The sequence below is a fragment of the Falco punctatus genome (assembly GCF_963210335.1).
Source record: "Falco punctatus genome assembly, chromosome: 14".
NCBI lineage: Eukaryota > Metazoa > Chordata > Aves > Falconiformes > Falconidae > Falco > Falco punctatus.
Genome location: NC_137594.1, coordinates 1,894,940 through 1,913,725, shown reverse-complemented (window position 1 = coordinate 1,913,725; position 18,786 = coordinate 1,894,940). Strand labels below are relative to the sequence as shown.

Here is an 18,786-nt window from a genome sequence, read left to right as displayed (position 1 = left end):
TGGCCAGATGAACTGAAGGAGCTGGGTTACAGAGCCCTCTCCCACACAGTGTGGTAACCACCCACATGCAGCTATCTGTGCCAGCGAAACAAAGCACGAGATGAAACATCACCTAGGACAGTCTGCAGTGGTGGTTGTCACTGAACCATTCTGCTTCACATTGTGGCTGATTCAGTAGCCCTCAAATCAGCCACTGCACCTTAAACTGCACTAATTAACCTAGAGTAACCTCTCAAACCCGGGTAACTTCTTAAATCCTGCTAATCTGATCACTTGCCAGCATCTGACTATATTCTTAGTCCAGAATACTTATAACTAATCCTCGATTACATTTCAATAGGCTTTAAGAGATTAAATACATCTGCAAGCCTATAAACCTCTGTTTACCTCTCCAGCAGCTCCCCCAGTCCAACAATGCCGTCTCTGTGCAGATGCCACACAGCTTCCAGCACTGGAGGGTCCTAATGAGATGTCACAATTAGGTCACAGTCTGCATTTTGCAGTAAACTTAACATTTGGGTGATGTAAATTATATATTAAAAAATAAAACTAAGTTCCATTTATTCAGACTATCCAGAACTTACTAAAATTTTAAAACAACAACATAGGAAATACCATATGAGGAAAGATTATATTTGATTTTTCCTTCCTATAAATTTTGAATGGCTGTGGGTTGTAGATGCATCATCATTTTAAATTTTCACGGTTAAGTAACAATTATATCCATCTTTGCCCCCCTGGAATAATCCTGATTCTACATATTCAGAGAGGCAGTGGATATCCCAGAAAACAGGTAACATCACAAAGTTTCAAGTCTTGTTAATTCAGATCCAGAAACAGATTAGAGAATTACCACTTAGCCTGTTGAATGTTTATTAGTCTCTGTGGAGCGAGTGCTGCTCTCAAATCTATTTCCCAATAACAGACTACAAAAAGACACTGCAACTGTACGGGCAGAGAGGCCGATGGACACAGAGGAAAATCAAACACCACATGAGCCATCCTGCTTCTAAACACCAGGCTCGCTGTTGGCAAAATCAGCACAAGGCATTGCTTCTGTGCGGATGAAACTGCCGCCCTGCTTTCCTCCCTGCACCATCCCTTCCAGCTCCTGCCTGGAACAGTGTGTCCTGGAGAGTGTCCTGTGCCAGCAAAACAGGACTGTGGGGTGCACCTGGCAGGGAAAACTGTGCAGCAGCAGCAACTTCTGCTCATTCCAGCCTCCCTACAAAAATGGTCCCAGACAGAAACAAAATCTTCACTCCTCATGAAGGAAGAGGTACTTGGGAGTCTTGGGCACACAAGTCACTCCAAAGAAAAACCAAAGCTCCATGAGCTTTCTGCAGCGACCAGCAGCTGCCTCATAGCATGACCCTAGACTTGCCTACACACTTTGTCTTTGACAACTTAATTCTTTACCATAACAATCTCAATTACACAGCAGCACTTGATGTCTGTGTCTACCTGAGAATGAGGAGATCTTAATCAGCCTACAAAATATACAGGATTCTATTTTCAGCCCAGGATCCGACACTTGAGACTACAGCATGCCTGTTTATCCTGGCAGACCGGCCTCTTCCTTCTTTCCCACCAGAGCAGTGAGCAGACAGAACTGTCCTGCTCACAAGACATTCTTAACTCCACTTAGAGCACCACTTATCTTAGAAAACAAACCACCCAAATGAAATCAAAACAACACAACGTTTGTGAAGCAATGCAACCTGTTACCTGCTACCATATTTCTCTCAAGCCATTTTCTGCATGAACTCACTTAGGCTTATCACCATTCCCAGAGAACCAGAATGCCAGAGACACACTGAATATTGCTGGCAAAGTACATAAAGGACTTCTGGGACTGTGCCTTCCCACAGCCAGCTGGGAGCTTCTACACTGCCTGGTTAATTGATCTGAATTGCTTAGCCCAGACAGCAAACTTGCATGCCAACTGATGGAAAGTTACTAGTGTATTTCATTGAGAACAGTAAGGCAGTGACACTAAACAGGAAAAAAAACTATACCCCCAAACTATCTCTTACCTGTGGTGTCACCTCAGATGATTTTAATCCCTTTACCCATGCTGTAACTCCAGACACCGTATTGCCATTCCCTTCCTAGCAGGTTCCTAGTGAGAACCAGCCATGCAGAGTACAAACAGGAACAGTTAAACATCTCCTTCAGAGAGGCAGGAGTGCTGCTTGCCTAGCTCCCCAAAACCAGTACATGACCACCAAGATGCTGTCAACTCTCCTTTGTGGCAGTCTTTCTGAAGCGGCCACACAAAGCAAATCCTTGTACAGAGACAAGGAAGCTCCCAGTGAACTTGCTTTAAAATAAACAAAACAAAAAAACCCAACACCATTTATAAGTCAGTTCATGCTTTTGAAAGGTCAGAAAGACCACATTCATTCTCAGGAGGAGTTCATGACTGCAGCTAATCAGAGCAGGGATGAGCAGTTGCAAGACTGCTCTAGGTCACCAAAAAAACCCAGCGAGCGAAACTGAACAGAAATCACAGCACTTCAACAGTCCATTTAGCAGTTATCCCTGGCCTTGATGGGAGAGGAGGGTTGAAAACATGCTACCACATCCCACAGATTAAGTCTGTGTGAGGTCTGTCTGTAACACAGCAACGTTTCTCCATGAGTTCTTACCTTCATTTTCCACATTTCTTGACAGAAGAGTGGGCAACAGAACACATTGTTCACCAGTAAATCCTTGACCGTTTGAAGCAAGCAAGACAACCTCTTCTGGAATTACCCCAGAAATGAAGCAGAAATAATTGCCTTTGTAAATAACATGTTCCTAGAAAACCAATTTGTTGCTTTTCCCTGTTTACTGTTTTTTAAAAGCTTGAATGGTAGAGAAGATTCATGGGAAAAGCCCAAACTTTTCATCTTAAGGCTTAGCTAAAGCAGCCAGGCTGACAGCAGTGGCACTTGACATCTCCTCAGAGGCAACTTGAGCCAGCAGTCACGGCACAGCTTTTGCACAGATGGCCATCCCACAACTGGCTACACTGCAAACTGAGACAATCAATAAAAACGGAATCACGCATTGAAGAGACTGAGTCTGAGGTACACCAGAGGTGATAACATAGGATCTGCTTAGAGAGACCTGTGTAACACTGCACTTCAGCAACAAACAAAAAACTTCATTTCCAAGCTGTCAAAACCAGCTGCTTTCCTGTAGAGGAGAACGCTGTACTTCTGTGAGCATATTGGACACAGAAATTAATAATCATCCACTCAAGTCCCACACACTTGGGTGACTATCAGAACAGATAAACTGGATTTAAAGTCAAACCTAACATCACTGTTTTCTTGATAAATTAAATGTAAACCTTTTCCCTTACTCTCTGGTCCAAGTTCAGCAGTGGGACTTGAGAGGGGCCAGCAGAAGCCTGGCAGATCCGCTCGATGTTGGTAACAGCATTTTTGGCTGCCAAGATTCCTGTGGGCACACCCAATCTTGAGGCCTGTTCCTGCAGAACAGAGACTAAACAAACCAAAGCAGAAAGCTGTCAGCATGGGAGAGGAAAAAAAGGGTTAAAAAACGTGACTATGAAGACATAAGTCCCAAGTCTTAAACCCCTTCTGGCAGAGATGTAATTTGCAGCAATGGGCAAATCATTTTCATTTCTATGTATCGTTCCTTTACTGTACATAAAAATAAGGGCAGAAAAACCACAGAGAGGGAATACTCCTTGCTAACCACAGATTTTTGTATTTTAGTCTTGTGGGGCTTACAGTTACACTTTCAAATAACCAAAATATTCAACAATCAGACCCTTGCCAGGTGCATCATCACCAGACAAGTAAGAAACAAGTAGCTGGATGGGAGACCAGAACAATGAAAAGAAAGTAAAACTGGGATTGTAATACTTAACAGGCAAAACTTCAGTACATGATTTCCCAAATCTGTCTCTAATAGATATGCTTTCACTCACCTATAAATGATTCTGACGATACTTCCTGGTGCTCTGCACTATCCTGCCCAGCTGGTTTGGCTGAACCCTCCACCTGGAAGCCAAAGAAAAATGTAACAGCCTTAGGTGTCTCTGACACATTCACAAACCTATTCCCTCTAAAGGATACTGAGCAGCTCTGGCATTCTTGGGGGCTGGAGCAACTGAACTGAAACTAACACCAAGCTCCCACACCGTCACAGTAAACAAAGATTTTAGGGCACCTTACAAGAAGCATATGTATAGTTATCATCATTTTCTGCAAAGAAAAGGAGATAGAAATCAAAGTTACTTGTCCCCAGTCACCCAACAGATCAGCAGCAGCACCAGGAACAGAATTTCTATCTTGGAATAGAAATATTATGCAGACAAATAAACGTCGTTGTGGCTGAACTGTGGGAAGCATTTGAATTGTCTATTGCAGTTATCAAAGTCAAAAGCTCTCTCCAGTGTGTGAGCAGAAGGTAGAACATGTCCAAGTCAGAATGTTGGCTCAAGCATCTATATAGGCAAATTACAGAGGTTTTCATAAAGACAGTCACCTTAGTCAAAAATGGCTGGTAATTCAGAGAAAACCCAAGCGACTCCAGATATTTTTTTTTTTCTCTCTAGAACAAGAAGTCGGTTCTGACCCCAAGAAAAAGGTGCCAGATTTCCCTCTGTCCCAAATCCAAACCATACTTGACCATTTTTAGTCTATAACAATAAAACATAGAAGGATAAAGGAAAAAAAATAATCTCATTTCTGCAACAGAGACCTCTCAACTTCAGCTTACTCCTACAGTGCCGTTCTTTCTTTTCACATACCATGAAAACTGTGTTCCCAGGACATTCACTCGACAGTTGCCATAAGAAGGGCCCTGGAACCCACCTCCAGCTGGGATCTCCTGTGATTCCCAGCCTGACCGTTACACCCTGAACCATTGTGCTCCTACCTCCAAGAGGAGGTCGTTCAGGTTCTGATGGTGATCCAGAAGGCGCAGAGCCGCTTCCTGGAGCTCCGCTCCACTCCCAAAGGCACTTTTTCTTTTCCTGGCTCTCCCTGCTGAGAAATATGGATTTCTTTTATAACCACAGCTTGCTCCAACAGCACCCCCGAGGACACCTCGCTCTCTGCTGCTGCAGCACACGTCTCGGGCAGAGCAAAGGCAGCCCCAGCCAGACCCTGGTTAGCCAGCAGTGTGACAGGAGCAGTGCGGGATGTTTCTGCCTGGTTTGCTCCGGCAGCTCTGCAGGTAAAGCCCCACGGCCTTCAGCACAAGCAGCCAAAGCCCTGCCAGGCACTGTCAGCCATCGGCCTCCAAAGGCCCTCAGCCCAAAGCAACCAAGGTGCTGCCCTGACACCCCCAGCCCAGGACGGGAGGTGCAGCAGGGCCGCAAGAAGGCCACCAGCCTTTGGGAGAGGGGTTCTGGGGGGAGCAGGGCTGAGGAGAGCTGAGGCGAGGGGCTGCCAGGAGCCCAGAGCGCCAGGCAGGCCGGAGGATGGGGGTCTATGAGGGCAGAGAGGAGACATTCACCCCACCCTTCCCCTCTGCTGTCCCTGCAGGAAGCACCAGGTCAAGAGCTCTCTCAGAGAAGCCCCGGCGCCACCTCAGCCCGGACCTACCCAGCAGGTCCCGCCACGTCCTCCCGCCTGGGCCGGCCATGGCGGCAGGCCCGCTCGCTCCCCGCCGAACCAACCTGCCCGCCGTGCGCCGCCATTGGCCGCCCGCCGGGGGGACAGGCGCTTCCCATTGGCTGGAAGCACGGCGTGGTCCCGCCCGCCCCCTCCGCCCTCTTGGTAGTGGCGGAGGCGACGGCAGCCATGTTGGGGAGAGTGGGTGGTGTCGCTCGGCGGGGCGGGATGGGCGAGGTGGGATGCACTAAGGTAGGGCGCGGTGAGGGGCACACGTCCCGCTACGAAGGCTGTTTGCGGCAGTGTGTGTAGGACAGGGTGGCTCAGGCCGCAGCCGCGACATGGTCGCCAGGAGAAGGGGTCTCCCCTGAGAGGCCGACGCTCACCCTGAGGCCTGGCTGCGGGGGGCTTAGCACAGCAGCAACTGATACCCCCACAGACTGGCGGGGCCAGGGCCACCAGGGCTGGGGGCAGCCATCCACATCTCAGGCCTCTTCCTGGTGCAGCAGCCCTGGGACCAGGTCCTGTCACCAGCTCCAACAGCGTTTCCCTGCTCCCAGCCTGATTCTCCTTGCAGAGAGCTCCTTGCAGCCCTGCTTCCCTCAGGGATGCTTCCCTGCATGCCCATTGTACCACCCAGGGAAGGTGACAAGAACTCCTAAGGGCAGAAATCCCCAGCCACACACAACTGGGCATTGCTGGGGGCAATAAAGGTTTCAGAAGGAGCAGTGTGGAATTCCCACAGGGATTTTCCCTGCTTGCCTCTCATCTTACCCCTCTTGGAGATGAACCGCTGCTGGTTAGCTGCCCTTAGCGTGCCCTGCAGAGGGTTCGGAGCAGAAGGTGGTAATTTGTTTTGATAAGGATGGCAGCGTACAGGCAGATGAACAACCCCAGGGTATTCACCGTCAGGAGGCTAGCTTCTGTTTGCAGATGTTAAAAATGCTGTGCTGGAATTGGCCATGGGATGTTTTTATTGCAGTGCTGGCCATGGGAGCAGGTGAGTCAGCAGCACTTGCTGCCGAGAGCTGGAGAAAGCCCTTCCAGGCAGCACAAGGCTCCGGGTCTGCACTGGCAGTGCAATGGGCTCCCACAGCCAGCCTGCTGCCACACCAGGGGGCTGCAGAAAGTCACCGCAGCACTGAATCTCAGCCCGGAGACAGCAAGTGAAACCCTTTCCAGAATCACATTTCTGAATCCCTTTAAACCCCTGGTGCCATCATCAAATTTGCAGCAGCCCTGGGTTTTGGAGGGGCTGTTCATCCCTCCTGTGCCCCCCTGAGCTCTGGTGCTGACTGGGGAGCTGAGGGAGCCCTGAGCCAGCAAAGCAAATCAAAACTTCTCCTGCAGCAGCCCTGCCGGTGGGGGACATCTGCAAAGGGCTCATTTTGCACATGGTGGGAATGGCCTACGCAGGGGAACGGAGGACATGGTGACAGCTGAGGGAGCGGAGGCACGGGTGGGAGCCTGGCTGTGGGAGGTGGCACCTCCATGTTGTCCCTGGGAAGGGACAGACGGGAGGAATGGGCTCCAAGGGGAGTGGGAGTACTGCATCAGATGGGAGGTCAGTACTGAGGAATCGAGGGAGGTTAGAGACAGTAATTAATGTGATTAAGAAGCTGGAAGGACTCATCTGCAATAAAACGAAATATTTGCATTGGGGGAGAAAGGAAAGGGGAAGGGAAGGGACCTGCCTCCAAATATCTCAGAGATGAATGGGGAAGAAGAAAAGGAATTACTTAGCAAGGTACAAAGAGATACGAAAAGGAGAGCGTAGGGTGGGGCAGGGAGGGTAATTTCGGCTGGAGGTGAAGGGAAGCTGCCTGCCTCTGAGCTCTCAGGTGGGCACTGCACAGCCCGGGGGGCTGAGCTGAGCTCCAGCCACCAGCACACATCCCAGGAACGTGGGGGCTCAGGGCCACCAGGATGTCCCCTGTCCTGTCGTGCCCGAGCGTCCCTGGCTCCCTGCAAACAGGCTGGTACCCGTGTCCCATGTGTTGCACAGCCCCTCGCCCGTGTGGTCTCGCCCTGTGGGCTAGGGGAGCCATTGCCTGCAGGTGGAAAGGGAACAGAAAATGTCTGTTCTCAACACTGCCGGCCAGTCTCTGTGGCCTCACTGGTTTACTGGCCTGCAAAGAGCCACGCTCGCTGTATTTAATACCGCAATGCATTATCTGTGAGGTATGCTGAGTTAATGCAGTCTGCACCAAGAACTGGTTTTAATTAAAATATTAATGAAGAAGACTCTAGAAAGGAAATGGAGCTTTAACAAACACTCTGATTCAGTCTCTCTGCCTCTCCAGCCCCTGAGCCGTTGCAGTACCTTGCTCTCCTCCCGCAGGGCAGATCTGGCAGGGGCTGGCCCAGGGTCCCTAAGGTAGGACTGGCAGCTCTGGAGGAGGGCAGGAGAGCCGGCAGGCTCACTTCCCTTGTTCAAAGAAAGACTCAGCCTGGCTGTTCGCACCCAGACAAGAGGAGTGCAAAACCCCAGAACCTATGCAGTAAAACTGACTCCGCAAAGTGGGTGGCTTTGCAGAATCCAGCCTGATCCATTCAAGCACCACAGCCATGAGCCACACTTGCCTGGGTGGAATGGGCTTGTCTGTGTCCTGGGTCTTCCTCGGCTGCAGCTGAGGACAGGGCTGGCCCTCAGCGCTCACAGCCCCCATGGCTTTCATCAGGAGCACTTGTGCTCCTGCAAAGGGATCACCCGGCATGGCTGGCCGCAGCAGGCTGACTGACCTGGAGCTCAGGTTTCTGGGGTGCTCCAGAAGTTTATTTATGCAGAGAAGAGACTGGGGAGCTCTTACAGCGTCTGTGCCCCAGGAGCCTGGTGCCTCCTGACAGACAGTGGTGCTGCAGACCTGCTTCCACCCCAGACCAGGTGGCTCATTTGACTTGGGGCTGGCTGGAGCTTTTCAGGGAACCAGAAAGTCTGGGAGCAGCAAGTGCTGCATTACACCGGGCACAGTCAGGGACTTGCCTCTGGTTTGACCAAAGAAGAAAAACGAGGAGGAAACCATCACTGTGGTGGCCAAGGCGATAAGAAACCCTCTGAGGGGTCACAGGGAGGTGCAGCCAAGACCTCAGCATCACTGTGTGGAGCCAGAGGCCACACTCCAGGCAGCGACACCAGGAAGCTCCTTGAACTCTGGCCACATCTGAGGACAGCACGCAACAAGAGCAAGCTACCGTGTAAAACTCTCTTTCATGGCCCCCAGTTTATTGCAGCATCTGAGGAAAGTGGAATAGGTGCATCCAACCTCGTGAGTTCTCTGAGTGCTCCTCTGAGGTTTCTGTGGCTTTGTAAGGATATTTTTTTGCATGTGACAGATGAAACCCGTGTGAATATGTTAAACAAACGGGGCTCACAGCACACAGCCCTGCTGCAGGCTGCTGGGGAAGGGCTCTGCCCTCTGTCGCAGCTCTGTGGCCATTTCGCTGGGGCACGTCCTGCTTCACTGCCGAGGGTGGCCAGCAGCCAGGAAATCTAACCCTGCTGGAGTGCTATGCAACCATTTCCCAACCTCTTCATTGTTTTTTTTCTCCCTATTTCTTTCATTTTTAATTATATTTCCCCTATGCACATACACACTTGGCTTTTGTTGATATTTTCCGAGACAGTAGCTTTTAATTACATCTTGATCTTATATTAATTACAGTTTTACCCATAGCAAAGGACTTTGTGCTTTATAATTCAAATGGATTCCCATGAATCCTGCAGGTTGGGTTATCGCTGCCTTCAAACGCTGCACAACCTCCCCGCTCCCATCCCCGACGGTGCCGCTCTGGCTGTGTCCAGGGGCACTGGCAGGTGTGTGTGGCGCAGGAAAGCCGGCAGCCAGCTCAGCACAGCACACGCAGCTTTCCTCCCCCTAAAGTCGCTTCCCAAGCAGGCTCCAAAGCCAGCTGATTACAGGGTAAATGTCACATTCAAATCTCCCTTGTTGGTGAGGAAAGCCAGACCCAGACATCCAGCACCGCAGCCAAGAGCTGCTCCCGGGGGACCAGAGCCGTGCGGCTCTCCTGCAACGCACAGATCCAGCCAGGGATCCCAATGTGCTCCTCATCCCCTGCAATGTGCTCCTGCCCCAGCAATGGTGCATTTCGGTAAAACCAAGATGTGCAGACACTTTGGATCACCTGCATCCATCCTCCCCCTTCCCAAAGCCCAGGGCACTGTGCAGGGCTGTGATTCCCAGCTGTATGACCCTGCTTTCCCATTTCCTTCCCCAGAGACAGAGACGACACTGCTCAGGATCTCCGAAATGGGCATTTCTCCACCACGGCATTGCAGGCACCATCCCAGGCTCTTTGCTGGAGGTCTCTGGCCCCAGGACAGCTCTTTGGCCATGTGGAGTAGATGAGAACCCATGTGGTGGCTCTATCCCGCTCCCAACCGTGCCAGCACGGCTCCGGAATTCGTCCCAGTTTATGCTCATGGGTTAATGGGGCTGAGACGCCGTTTTATGCTTCTTCCATCATGGAAATGGGAATCTCATCATGACAAAAGCTTTAATTTGCTCTAACTGACCTTTCATGGGCCTTTCTGCTCTGCTAGGACCATCCTGCCCATGCCGTGGGTCTGGAGGGACCTGCTGGTGCCTGGGCATGAGCCAGCTATCAGCACCGTGTCATGCCAGCCTTTCCAGCTGCTGCAGGGCATTGTCCCTACGCACTGTGTTCCCATGGGACACTGTCCCCGTGGAGGTACCAGGTCCCCATCCCGGTGCCTTCAGCCACCATGCCATGCTGAGCCGTGCCAAGCCCTGCCGTGCTGTAAGAAGCCATGCTAAGCCTTGCCAAGCTGTGCTAAGCCTGGATGAGCCCTGCCAAGCTGTGCCAAGCCATGCCAAGCCCTGCCGAGCCTTGCCGTGCAGAGCCCTGCTGAACCACGCCAAGCCCTGCCGAGCCTAGCCGTTCAGAGCCGAGCCTTGCCGAGCCGTGCCAAGCCCTGCTGAGCCGTGCCAGGCATGCCGAACCCTGCCGATCCTTGCCGTGCCAAGCCGAGCCGTGCCAAGCCGTGCCAAGCCCTGCCGAGCCTTCCGAGTCCTGCCGAGCCTTTCGGAGCCGTGCCAAGCCCTGCCGAGCCGTGCCGAGCCTTGCCGTGCCTCTCGGTACCGCTCCGTCCAGCGCGCCGCCTCCCGGTGGGCCCCCCCGGCGGCGGCAGTCGGTGGCGCGGGCGGGGCCGAGCCGCGGGGGCGGGGGCGGTCCGATCCGCCGCCAGCTGCTCCGCTCCGCTCCGCGCCGCCGCGCCGCGCCCCCCGCCCCTCCCGGGGCCCCGCCCGCCCGGTGCGGCGGCGGCGGCGGCGGGCGGCGGCGGCGGCGCGCGGGGATGGGGCGATGGCGCGGGCGGGTGGCGGGGCCCCGCGGGAGCTGTCCCTGGAGGACGTGCTGAAGTGCTACGAGCAGCCGCTGAACGAGGAGCAGGCCTGGGCGCTCTGCTTCCAGAGCTGCCGCGCCGCCGCCGCCGCCGCCGCCCCCGCCGCGCCTCTCCGCACCGCCGACATCCGCCTCCGCGGCGACGGGAGCGTCGTCCTTCCCGCCCCGCCGCCCGGTAAGCGACCGCCGCAACGCGGGGTGGAACCGGGAGCGGCCGCACGGGGAGCGGGGCTGCGCCGGTGCTGTTTACCGGCACCGCCACGGGGTGCTGCACCGCCCTGGGGCCCGGGGATACCAGCACGGGGAGGGGGGCACCCGCAGTGGAGCCGGCGAGAGGGAGCGGCACCGGTGGAGAAGGGCCGGTACCGGCAGCGGAGGGATGGGCAGAGGTAGCGGCACCGCCGGGGAGGGGGGGCAGGCACTGGCGTCGCCGGCACCGGCAGCAGGGGACCGGTGCGGCACTGGGGGCACCGGCTGCGGCACCGGAGAGACTGAGAGGACGAGCAAGAGGGCTGGCACCGGGGGGCAGGAAGGCGGTACCGGCACCGGCAAGGACGGAGGCGAGTCCCCAGCCCTGGCCCTAGCAAGGAACCAGCACACCAGCATCGGCACCGGCGCTGGCACGGCCAGGGACCATCGCTGGCACTGCAGTTACTGGCGCAGGCCGTGGGCTGGTGGCCCGGAGGGGCAGGGCTGGAGTGGCACCGGCAGAGCCTGGCCGGCTGATCTGGTGAGGCTGGCCCCGGGCTGGGGGGTGTGCAGAGTGCCCGTGGGTGCGGGGTTCACCGGGCCGGACCCCACCGCGGGGCTGCAGGACACCCGGCAAGGACAGACCGACAGGCGCGGGGACACACACCTGCAGGTGCACGGCACAGAGCCAGGCACACCGCCTGCACACACCTGCACCCCCAGACCCCGCAGGGGACACTGTCCACTGCCTGGTGTGTCCCTGCGGTCCCCCAGGAGTGGCGGTTTGGGGCAGCACCGTCGCTGACCTTCGGACTGTCAGCCGTGCCCTCTCTGCGGGCGGCTGGCGCTGCCGGGCAGGGCCGTGGCGGTTCCGGCCTGTGTCAGGCTCGGCCGGCTGCCAGCAGCAGAGCCGGCTGGTGCGGTGTGAGCACCCGTGTGCCTAATGACAGACATGGCAAATGGCTTCGCCCGTCTTGCCCTGTGGGGAGGCCAGGGTGCCCAGAGATGGTGCCCGGTGCCTGGCGCTGTCGGACGCTGCAGGGTCTCCTGGGGTCTTGTGGACGGACAGGGACACTGCAGTGTCATGGCATGTCCTTACTGCTGGTGGCCAGGCAGGAATGTTCTCAGTGGCAGGGGACAAGCTGAGCCAGGGGAGATGGGAGATGGGGAGCGGGGTGCAGGAGGCCCATGGGGCCTGGGGCGCATGGGGCAGCTCCGTGCCCAGGGCAGGGCCACACACTGCCATGGCACGTGGCTGTGGCAGCTAGGCACGGTGTGGTCACACCAGCTCCACCGGTTGCACATGGGAATAGCCCCACACCCTTCCCTGAGCCACTGTCAGTGCCACCGTGCTGCCTCCTGCTCCCTAGTCCTTCCTGTGCCAGCCTGAGCCACCTCCCCAGGGACAAATCTGGGCCCTTCACAGTGAAGCCCAAAGCTGGAAGGGCTCCAGGTGCCTCCCAGAGCCGCAGCAGGTGGTGGCACCAGCCTGGCACAGGGCTTGGCAGCTCCACCCAGGCACAGGACAGAGTCCGGGTCAGATGAGCTGGCAGCACCCGCCTGAGCTGCTCTAGTTCCTCATCCCATGGGAACTTCCTCCAGCAGCTGGAGGGAGCTTCTGGGACCAGCCAGGCTCAGCCCACTGGCCCAGCTCCTGCCGCGGCCAAGCATCAGATCCGGGGTGCCGATGTCACTATCCCAGGGAATGTGCTGCCACATCCTCTCCCAGCTAGGGCAGAGCATCCCAGGGCTGGCAGTGCAGCGGGAGCCAGGCATAGCCTGGGGTGCGGGAGTGATGTTGGGCTTATGTGTGGCATGGCATGGCTGGACCCTGCATCTCCACCACTCGCACTGCCCTTCCCGAGCAGCACCTGGCCTGGCTGGCACATTGCTGATACACAGCCAGCACATGGCCGTCACATTCTTGCGGCTGCTGCTCGCTGCCACATCGATCAGCTAAATGGACAGCTAATGGCCGGTGCTTCCCTGGGCTGGGGAAGGAGCTCTGCAGCTGCTATCAGGAAAGTGGAGCTGGGGGCATCAGAGCACTGTCCTTGGGGATGATGAAAAAGCCACTCCTGCTCCTCATCCTGTGGCCCTCTAGCTGCCAGGGAGGTCTGAGCTGCCCACGAGCATCTCACGGGCTCGTGTGTGTGTAGGCACAGTGCTATGTATATATGCGATAGTCTGGCTGTGCTGTCTCTGCAGTGGGAAGCAGCATTGTTGGGCACAAACACAAGGACACAAATCACTGCAGCGCATACCAGGCATCCATGTCATGTCCTTTGGGTGATCTGTGAGTCCTCACTGCACCCCTGCCTCCTGGCTCATGCTGCCAAGTGCCCACACTGCTGGTGTCCACACCAGTGCCCACACTGCCAGTGCCCACACTGCTAGTGCCCACAGCCCAGCAGGGTGTAGGGGACATCTCCCTGCAGGTGCAGAGCTCTCAGCTCCCTTCAGCTGCAGGGCTGAGTGATAAAGGGGTGACACTGCCCCTGCTATGTGCCTTCTGGGTCTGGCTGGAGGCAGTGGACTGAGTGGCTAGTGCCTGTTTGGGCTCGTTGCCCAGGGCCAGTGGGTGCTGTGATGCTGAGTGAGGCTCACCATGCTCGGCTGGGCAGGGTGGGCAACGGAGACTGTGCCACCAGCTCGTAACCAGCACTGCCGATGCCAAGACTCAACACGTAGGTCACCGTTGTCCCATGGAGCCATGTCCTGAGGCTATGTCAGGATGGGTCCAGCTAGGGATGGGGGACCCAGTTTGGGGTAGGAGCTACTGAGGCTGGGACCCACTCAGGGTCACCCTGCCAGGTCCCCACAGCTGAGGCTGGGTGGGTGCAGCAGCCCTGGGGTGTGGGACAGGAGGTGATGCTTGGGTGGGATGCCCAGCATGGGGCTGCAGATGCTAGTGGTGACTCTGCCCTTCTCCCCCTAGAGCTGCCCCCGCTGCTGACGCCCTCTGCTGAAGCCCAGGTATGTGGGGGCTGGACGCCTGTCCAGCCCTGCTGCAGCTTGCTGGTGACCTGGCCCATCTGCTGTCACACCCCAGCACGGGGGTCCCTGGGTGGGCATGGCCACCTGTCCCCCCCTTGCCCTGCAGTGATGGGTTCCTGGGGTGCCGTAGGGGGTGAGACCCAGCACCCATGTCTGAGGCAGCGGGGGGCAGCCGGTGCTGGTCATGTGTGCCGAGGGGCTCCTCCCGGTGCGGCCAGTGCTGGGGTCCAGCCGGGGCCCTGCCAGTGCCATCTCCCCTCAGATGGTGCAGTCGTTGGGCTTCGCCATCTACCGGGCACTGGACTGGGGGCTGGATGAGAACGAGGAGCGGGAGCTGAGCCCACGGCTGGAGCAGCTCATCGACCTGATGACCAACAGCGACTCGGAGGACAGTGGCTGCGGCACGGCCGATGAGGGCTACGGGGGGCAGGAGGAGGAGGAGGAGGGGGGCGAGGGGCCGCTGCGCGCCGTGCGCACCTTTGGGCAGGCCATGCAGTGCTGTGCCGCCCGCCTGGCTGACCCCGCCGAGGCCCAGGCACACTACCAGGCTGTCTGCCGGGCTCTCTTTGCCGAGACCGTGGAGCTGAAAGCCTTCCTCGCCAAGATCCGCGATGCCAAGGAGGTGAGTGCAGGCACCTGCCAGCACAGCCGGCACCACTGCCTGGCCGGGGAAACCACCCGTGAGCCCAAAACACTGGGGCGCGCACGGTGCTCCTCTCTGCACCCCAACCAGGGCTGCCAGCTCCCTCTCCTGGGGTGCTGTGCCATGGTACCCCTGGCTCCCACCTGCCCTGGGCTGATGCCAGCATGGACAGCTCATAGCAGGGATGGGGGTGCACATCAGAGCTGTGGCCCTGTGGCATGGTCCCAGCCGGACCCTCGGTGCCGCTGGGCACTGGGGCAGGGTGACGGCATCTCGTGCCATGGCAGATGCTGCAGAAGCTGAAGGAGGACGAGGAAGCGGAGGAGCGGCCAGCAGCGGAGCTGGGCAGTTTGCGCAACACCGACTGGGTACGGCAGCATGGCCGGGTGCGGGGGGCTGTGCCGCAGCCATGTGGGAGCTGATGCCATGTCTGTCCATCCCCCAGGCTCGGCTGTGGGTGCAGCTGATGCGGGAGCTGCGGCACGGTGTGAAGCTGAAGAAGGTGCAGGAGAAGCAGTTCAACCCACTGCCCACTGAGTACCAGCTCACCCCCTTCGAGATGCTCATGCAAGACATCCGTGCCCGCAACTACAAACTCCGCAAAGTCATGGTGAGCATGGCCAGGGTGAAACCATGCCAGTCCCCTGCCCTGCTGCCATGCCACCCTGGCATTGACACTGCCCGTGGCCCCTCTGCCAGGTGGATGGAGACATCCCCCCCCGGGTGAAGAAGGACGCCCATGAGCTCATCCTCGACTTCATTCGCTCCCGGCCCCCACTGAAGCAGGTGAGTGCCAGCACCGGCACACCGCCATGGCATGGCAGTGCCCAGCCTGGGCTTGGCAGGTCACATGGATGCCATGCCCACCCGGCTGGGTGCCCTGCGGGTGGTCGTCCCTAAGCCACAGCCACCACTTGAGGTCCCATCGGTGCATCCTGCAGGCATCGGAGCGGCGGCTGCGGCCCCTGCCCCAGAAGCAGAGGACGCTCCATGAGAAGATCCTGGAGGAGATCAGGCAGGAGAGGAAGCTTCGGCCTGTGGAGACTCCATACCATGGCCAGAAAGGTACCAGCATTCCCTCCCTGCCAGGCTGCTGGCCACGCACCCGGCACCAGGGCAGGTCCCTGCTGTGCCAGGGCTGAGCCCCATCCTGGTCCACAGGCTACAGCTCCCTGCCCTGCATCCCCCACGCCTGCTCGGGCCGCCTGGCCTCCAGCTCCTGCCTCGAGCTCTCCCGGTCCCCAGTGACTGCGCCAGCACGCCCACGGCCACGTGTCCTGCTCAAGGCACCCACCCTGGCTGAGATGGAGGAGATGAACGTCTCTGAGGCAAGAGAGGGGACACAGCAGCGCCCACACTGCTGGTGCCTGTGCTGCCAGTACCCGTGCTAGTGCTCACATTGCTGGTGCCCGTGCTGCCAGTACCTGTGCCAGTGCTCACACTTCCAGTACCCCTGCTACTGGTGCCCGTGTTCCCGGTGCCTGTGCCAGTACACACACTGCTAGCTCCCATGCTGCCAGTGCCCGTGCCAGTGCTCACACCACTGGTGCCCATGCTGCTGGTGCCCGCAGCCCAGGGGGGTGCAGGGGGCATCTCCCTGCAGGTGCAGAGCTCTTAGCTCCCTCCAGCCCTGAGGCTGAGGGGTAAAGGGGTGACCCTTCCACCCCCGCAGTGTGCCTCCTGGGTCATTGGGGAGGGTGGAGGCTGGGGGGACACGGGAGTACAGGAGGGGTGAGAGGGTCCCTGGGGTGACACTGTGCCCATGGCCCTGCAGGAGGAGGACTCCCCGGGCACAGAGGTGCCGCTGAAGCGGGACCGCTCCTTCTCAGAACATGACCTGGCACAGCTGCAGAGCCAGCTGGGGGGCAGCCAGGCTGCGCCCCAGGAGCCAGAGCCGCTGCAGCCGGAGCCCCGACCCCGCTCAGGTACCTGCCGGAGGTCCCCAGCCCCGCAGCACCTCCGTCCCCGGGGTGGCTGTGCTGTGCCGGACGGCAGGGCTGGCACTGGGCAGCGTGGCCTTGCCATGGTCTCCCTGTTCCCCCTGCAGGCTCCGTTCCTGCCAGCTGCCACCCGCTGCCGGACGGCTCAGCACTGCCCCGGGCTGCCCTCGGTGCTGTGGAGGAGAGGCCGGAGGATGGAACCAGCGCAGCCCCCAGCACCAGCTCCAAGCATCTCTGGCTGGTGAGTGCTGGTAGTAGGGCTGGGCCAGGCTGGGGACACCAGGGCTGGGGATACCGTGAGAACGTGACCATGGGCACACAGCAGTCTGGCATGAAGGCACAAAGTACCTGGGGAGTCCCCATGGCCTCCCCGCTCCCTCTGCTCAGGATGTGGGGCTTAAGACATGCCATGCCATGTGCCCTATATCCATGCTGGGACACTGCTGGTGTTGGGGACTCTCTGACCGTGCTGGGGATGCTTTGCTGGTGCCAGGATCTTTTGCCCATGCCAGGAGGCGCTGCCCGCGGCACGGGGATGCTCCGGTCCCCACCGTGCGCTGCAGCCCTGTGGCAGACCGGGTTGACATCCCCACTTGCCCGCAGGAGTTCAGCCACCCGGTGGAGAGCCTAGCCCTCACCGTGGAGGAGATGATCAACGTGCGCAGGGTGTTGGTCAAGGCCGAGATGGAGAAGTTCCTGCAGAGCAAGGAGCTGTACAGCAGCCTGCGGAAGGGGAAGGTGGGAGCTGGGGCCAGAGGGGCTGAGTGCTGCCTGCCCGGCCCCCGGCTCTCACCCCGCTCTGCCTACAGGTCTGCTGCTGCTGCAGGGCCAAGTTCCCCCTCTTCTCCTGGCCCGCAGCATGCCTCTTCTGTAAGCGGTGAGTGCCGTGCCATGCCACAGGGCTGGGAGGGTGGCAGGGGGGTCCCCGCCATGGTCCCGCTCACCAGCTTCTCTCTGTCCCCCCAGGTCTGTATGCAGCTCCTGCAGCCTGAAGGTAAGGGACTGGCTCTGGCCAGTGCCAAGGTGTCCCTGTCCTGCTCCCTCCCTGTCCCTGTCCTGCCCCATCCCTGTCCCTGTCCTGCCCTGATGCCTGCACACCTGGCAGATGAAGATGCCTTCCAAGAAGCTGGCTCACATCCCTGTCTACGCGTTGGGCTTCGAGAGCCTCCCAGGCTCACTGCTGGCCAAAGCCCTGCCACTGCGGAGGCGAGAGACCTTCCAGTGAGTGTCACAGCCCTGAGCCTTCCTCCCCCCACCTCCTCCCCTCCTCCCCTCGGTTGCGCCGGGGCTGACGGTGCACCCTGTGCCACAGCTCGCTCCCGGGCACGTGCTGGCGCCGGGTGGAAGAGGAGTTCCCCCACATCTACGCCCAGGGCTCTGTCCTGCGTGACATCTGCAGCGACTGCGCCGGCTTTGTCACCGATGTCATCTGCTCCAGCCGCCGCAGTGTGGCTGTCCTCAACGCTGCGCCACGCCGCACCAAGGCCCGCTCCCTCTACGGCGACTCGTGGCACAAGTGAAGGGCCCGGCGCAGGGGTGCCAGCTGCCCCGACGTAGACCCTGCTCGTGGCCACCTGGATGTACATATATACATAGGATGTATACATACAGCCTCTATATTTATATACCTGACGGACCAGGGGGTGGCGTGGGCCAGCGGCACGGCAGGGTGCCTGCTGTCCCCTCCTGTCCCCGCCACTGGCGGGACGCTGGCATGGCCCCGGGGGGCGGATTGTGCCACGGGCACCACTGCTGCCAGTCCCGGTCCTCTGGCCCCGCTGCTGTGCCAGGCCCGGTGTGCCAGGCGGGTGCCGGGATGCCCAGTGCCGTGGCTGGCGCGGCCACTCTGTATGTCCCCCGGCTAATAAACCCGCTGGGCTGCCCCGGGGCCACGTGGCTGTTCCTGCGTGGGTGGGTGGGCTGGCGTGGAGGGCGCGCGCACCCCCCCCGGTCTGGGGCGGGTGGCCCACCACCCCCAGCGCCCCACCGTGGCCCACCTGAACGTGCTCCCCCCCCGGCCGCCCCTCCTGCCCCCCCTGCTGTGCCCCACGCGTGA

General features: G+C 58.5%; 2 protein-coding genes across 5 annotated transcripts in view; one reads left to right on the top strand and one right to left on the bottom strand.

Annotated features, from left to right (window-relative positions):
* FANCA (FA complementation group A) overlaps window positions 1-10,545 on the bottom strand; it is a 42,030-nt gene extending 31,485 nt beyond the window's left edge. The window contains exons 1-6 of one of the 4 annotated variants that reach the window (XR_013923657.1): window positions 5,571-10,545; window positions 4,900-5,009; window positions 3,947-4,019; window positions 3,353-3,495; window positions 2,652-2,747; window positions 388-461 (exon numbers count right to left, since the gene is read on the bottom strand). Coding sequence is in view for 3 of the 4 variants with exons in the window: in XM_080364851.1 (XP_080220977.1) it covers window positions 388-461; window positions 2,652-2,747; window positions 3,353-3,495; window positions 3,947-4,019; window positions 4,900-5,009; window positions 5,571-5,610 (536 nt within the window). In the remaining variant the exon portion in view is untranslated. The remainder of the gene's footprint in view (window positions 1-387; window positions 462-2,651; window positions 2,748-3,352; window positions 3,496-3,946; window positions 4,020-4,899; window positions 5,010-5,570) is intronic. The other 3 variants (XM_080364851.1, XM_080364852.1, XM_080364853.1) reach the window with 3 other exon arrangements.
* A 326-nt stretch (window positions 10,546-10,871) lies between these two features.
* SPIRE2 (spire type actin nucleation factor 2) lies at window positions 10,872-18,618 on the top strand. Its single transcript, XM_080364903.1, has 15 exons — window positions 10,872-11,136; window positions 14,089-14,126; window positions 14,410-14,769; window positions 15,078-15,158; window positions 15,236-15,400; window positions 15,490-15,576; window positions 15,732-15,855; window positions 15,952-16,118; window positions 16,565-16,715; window positions 16,838-16,971; window positions 17,334-17,468; window positions 17,540-17,607; window positions 17,697-17,724; window positions 17,836-17,951; window positions 18,043-18,618. Exons 1-15 carry the CDS (start codon window positions 10,923-10,925, stop codon window positions 18,248-18,250), a joined length of 2,076 nt encoding a protein of 691 aa, XP_080221029.1. The 5' UTR covers window positions 10,872-10,922; the 3' UTR covers window positions 18,251-18,618.
* The last annotated feature ends 168 nt before the right edge of the window (window positions 18,619-18,786 follow it).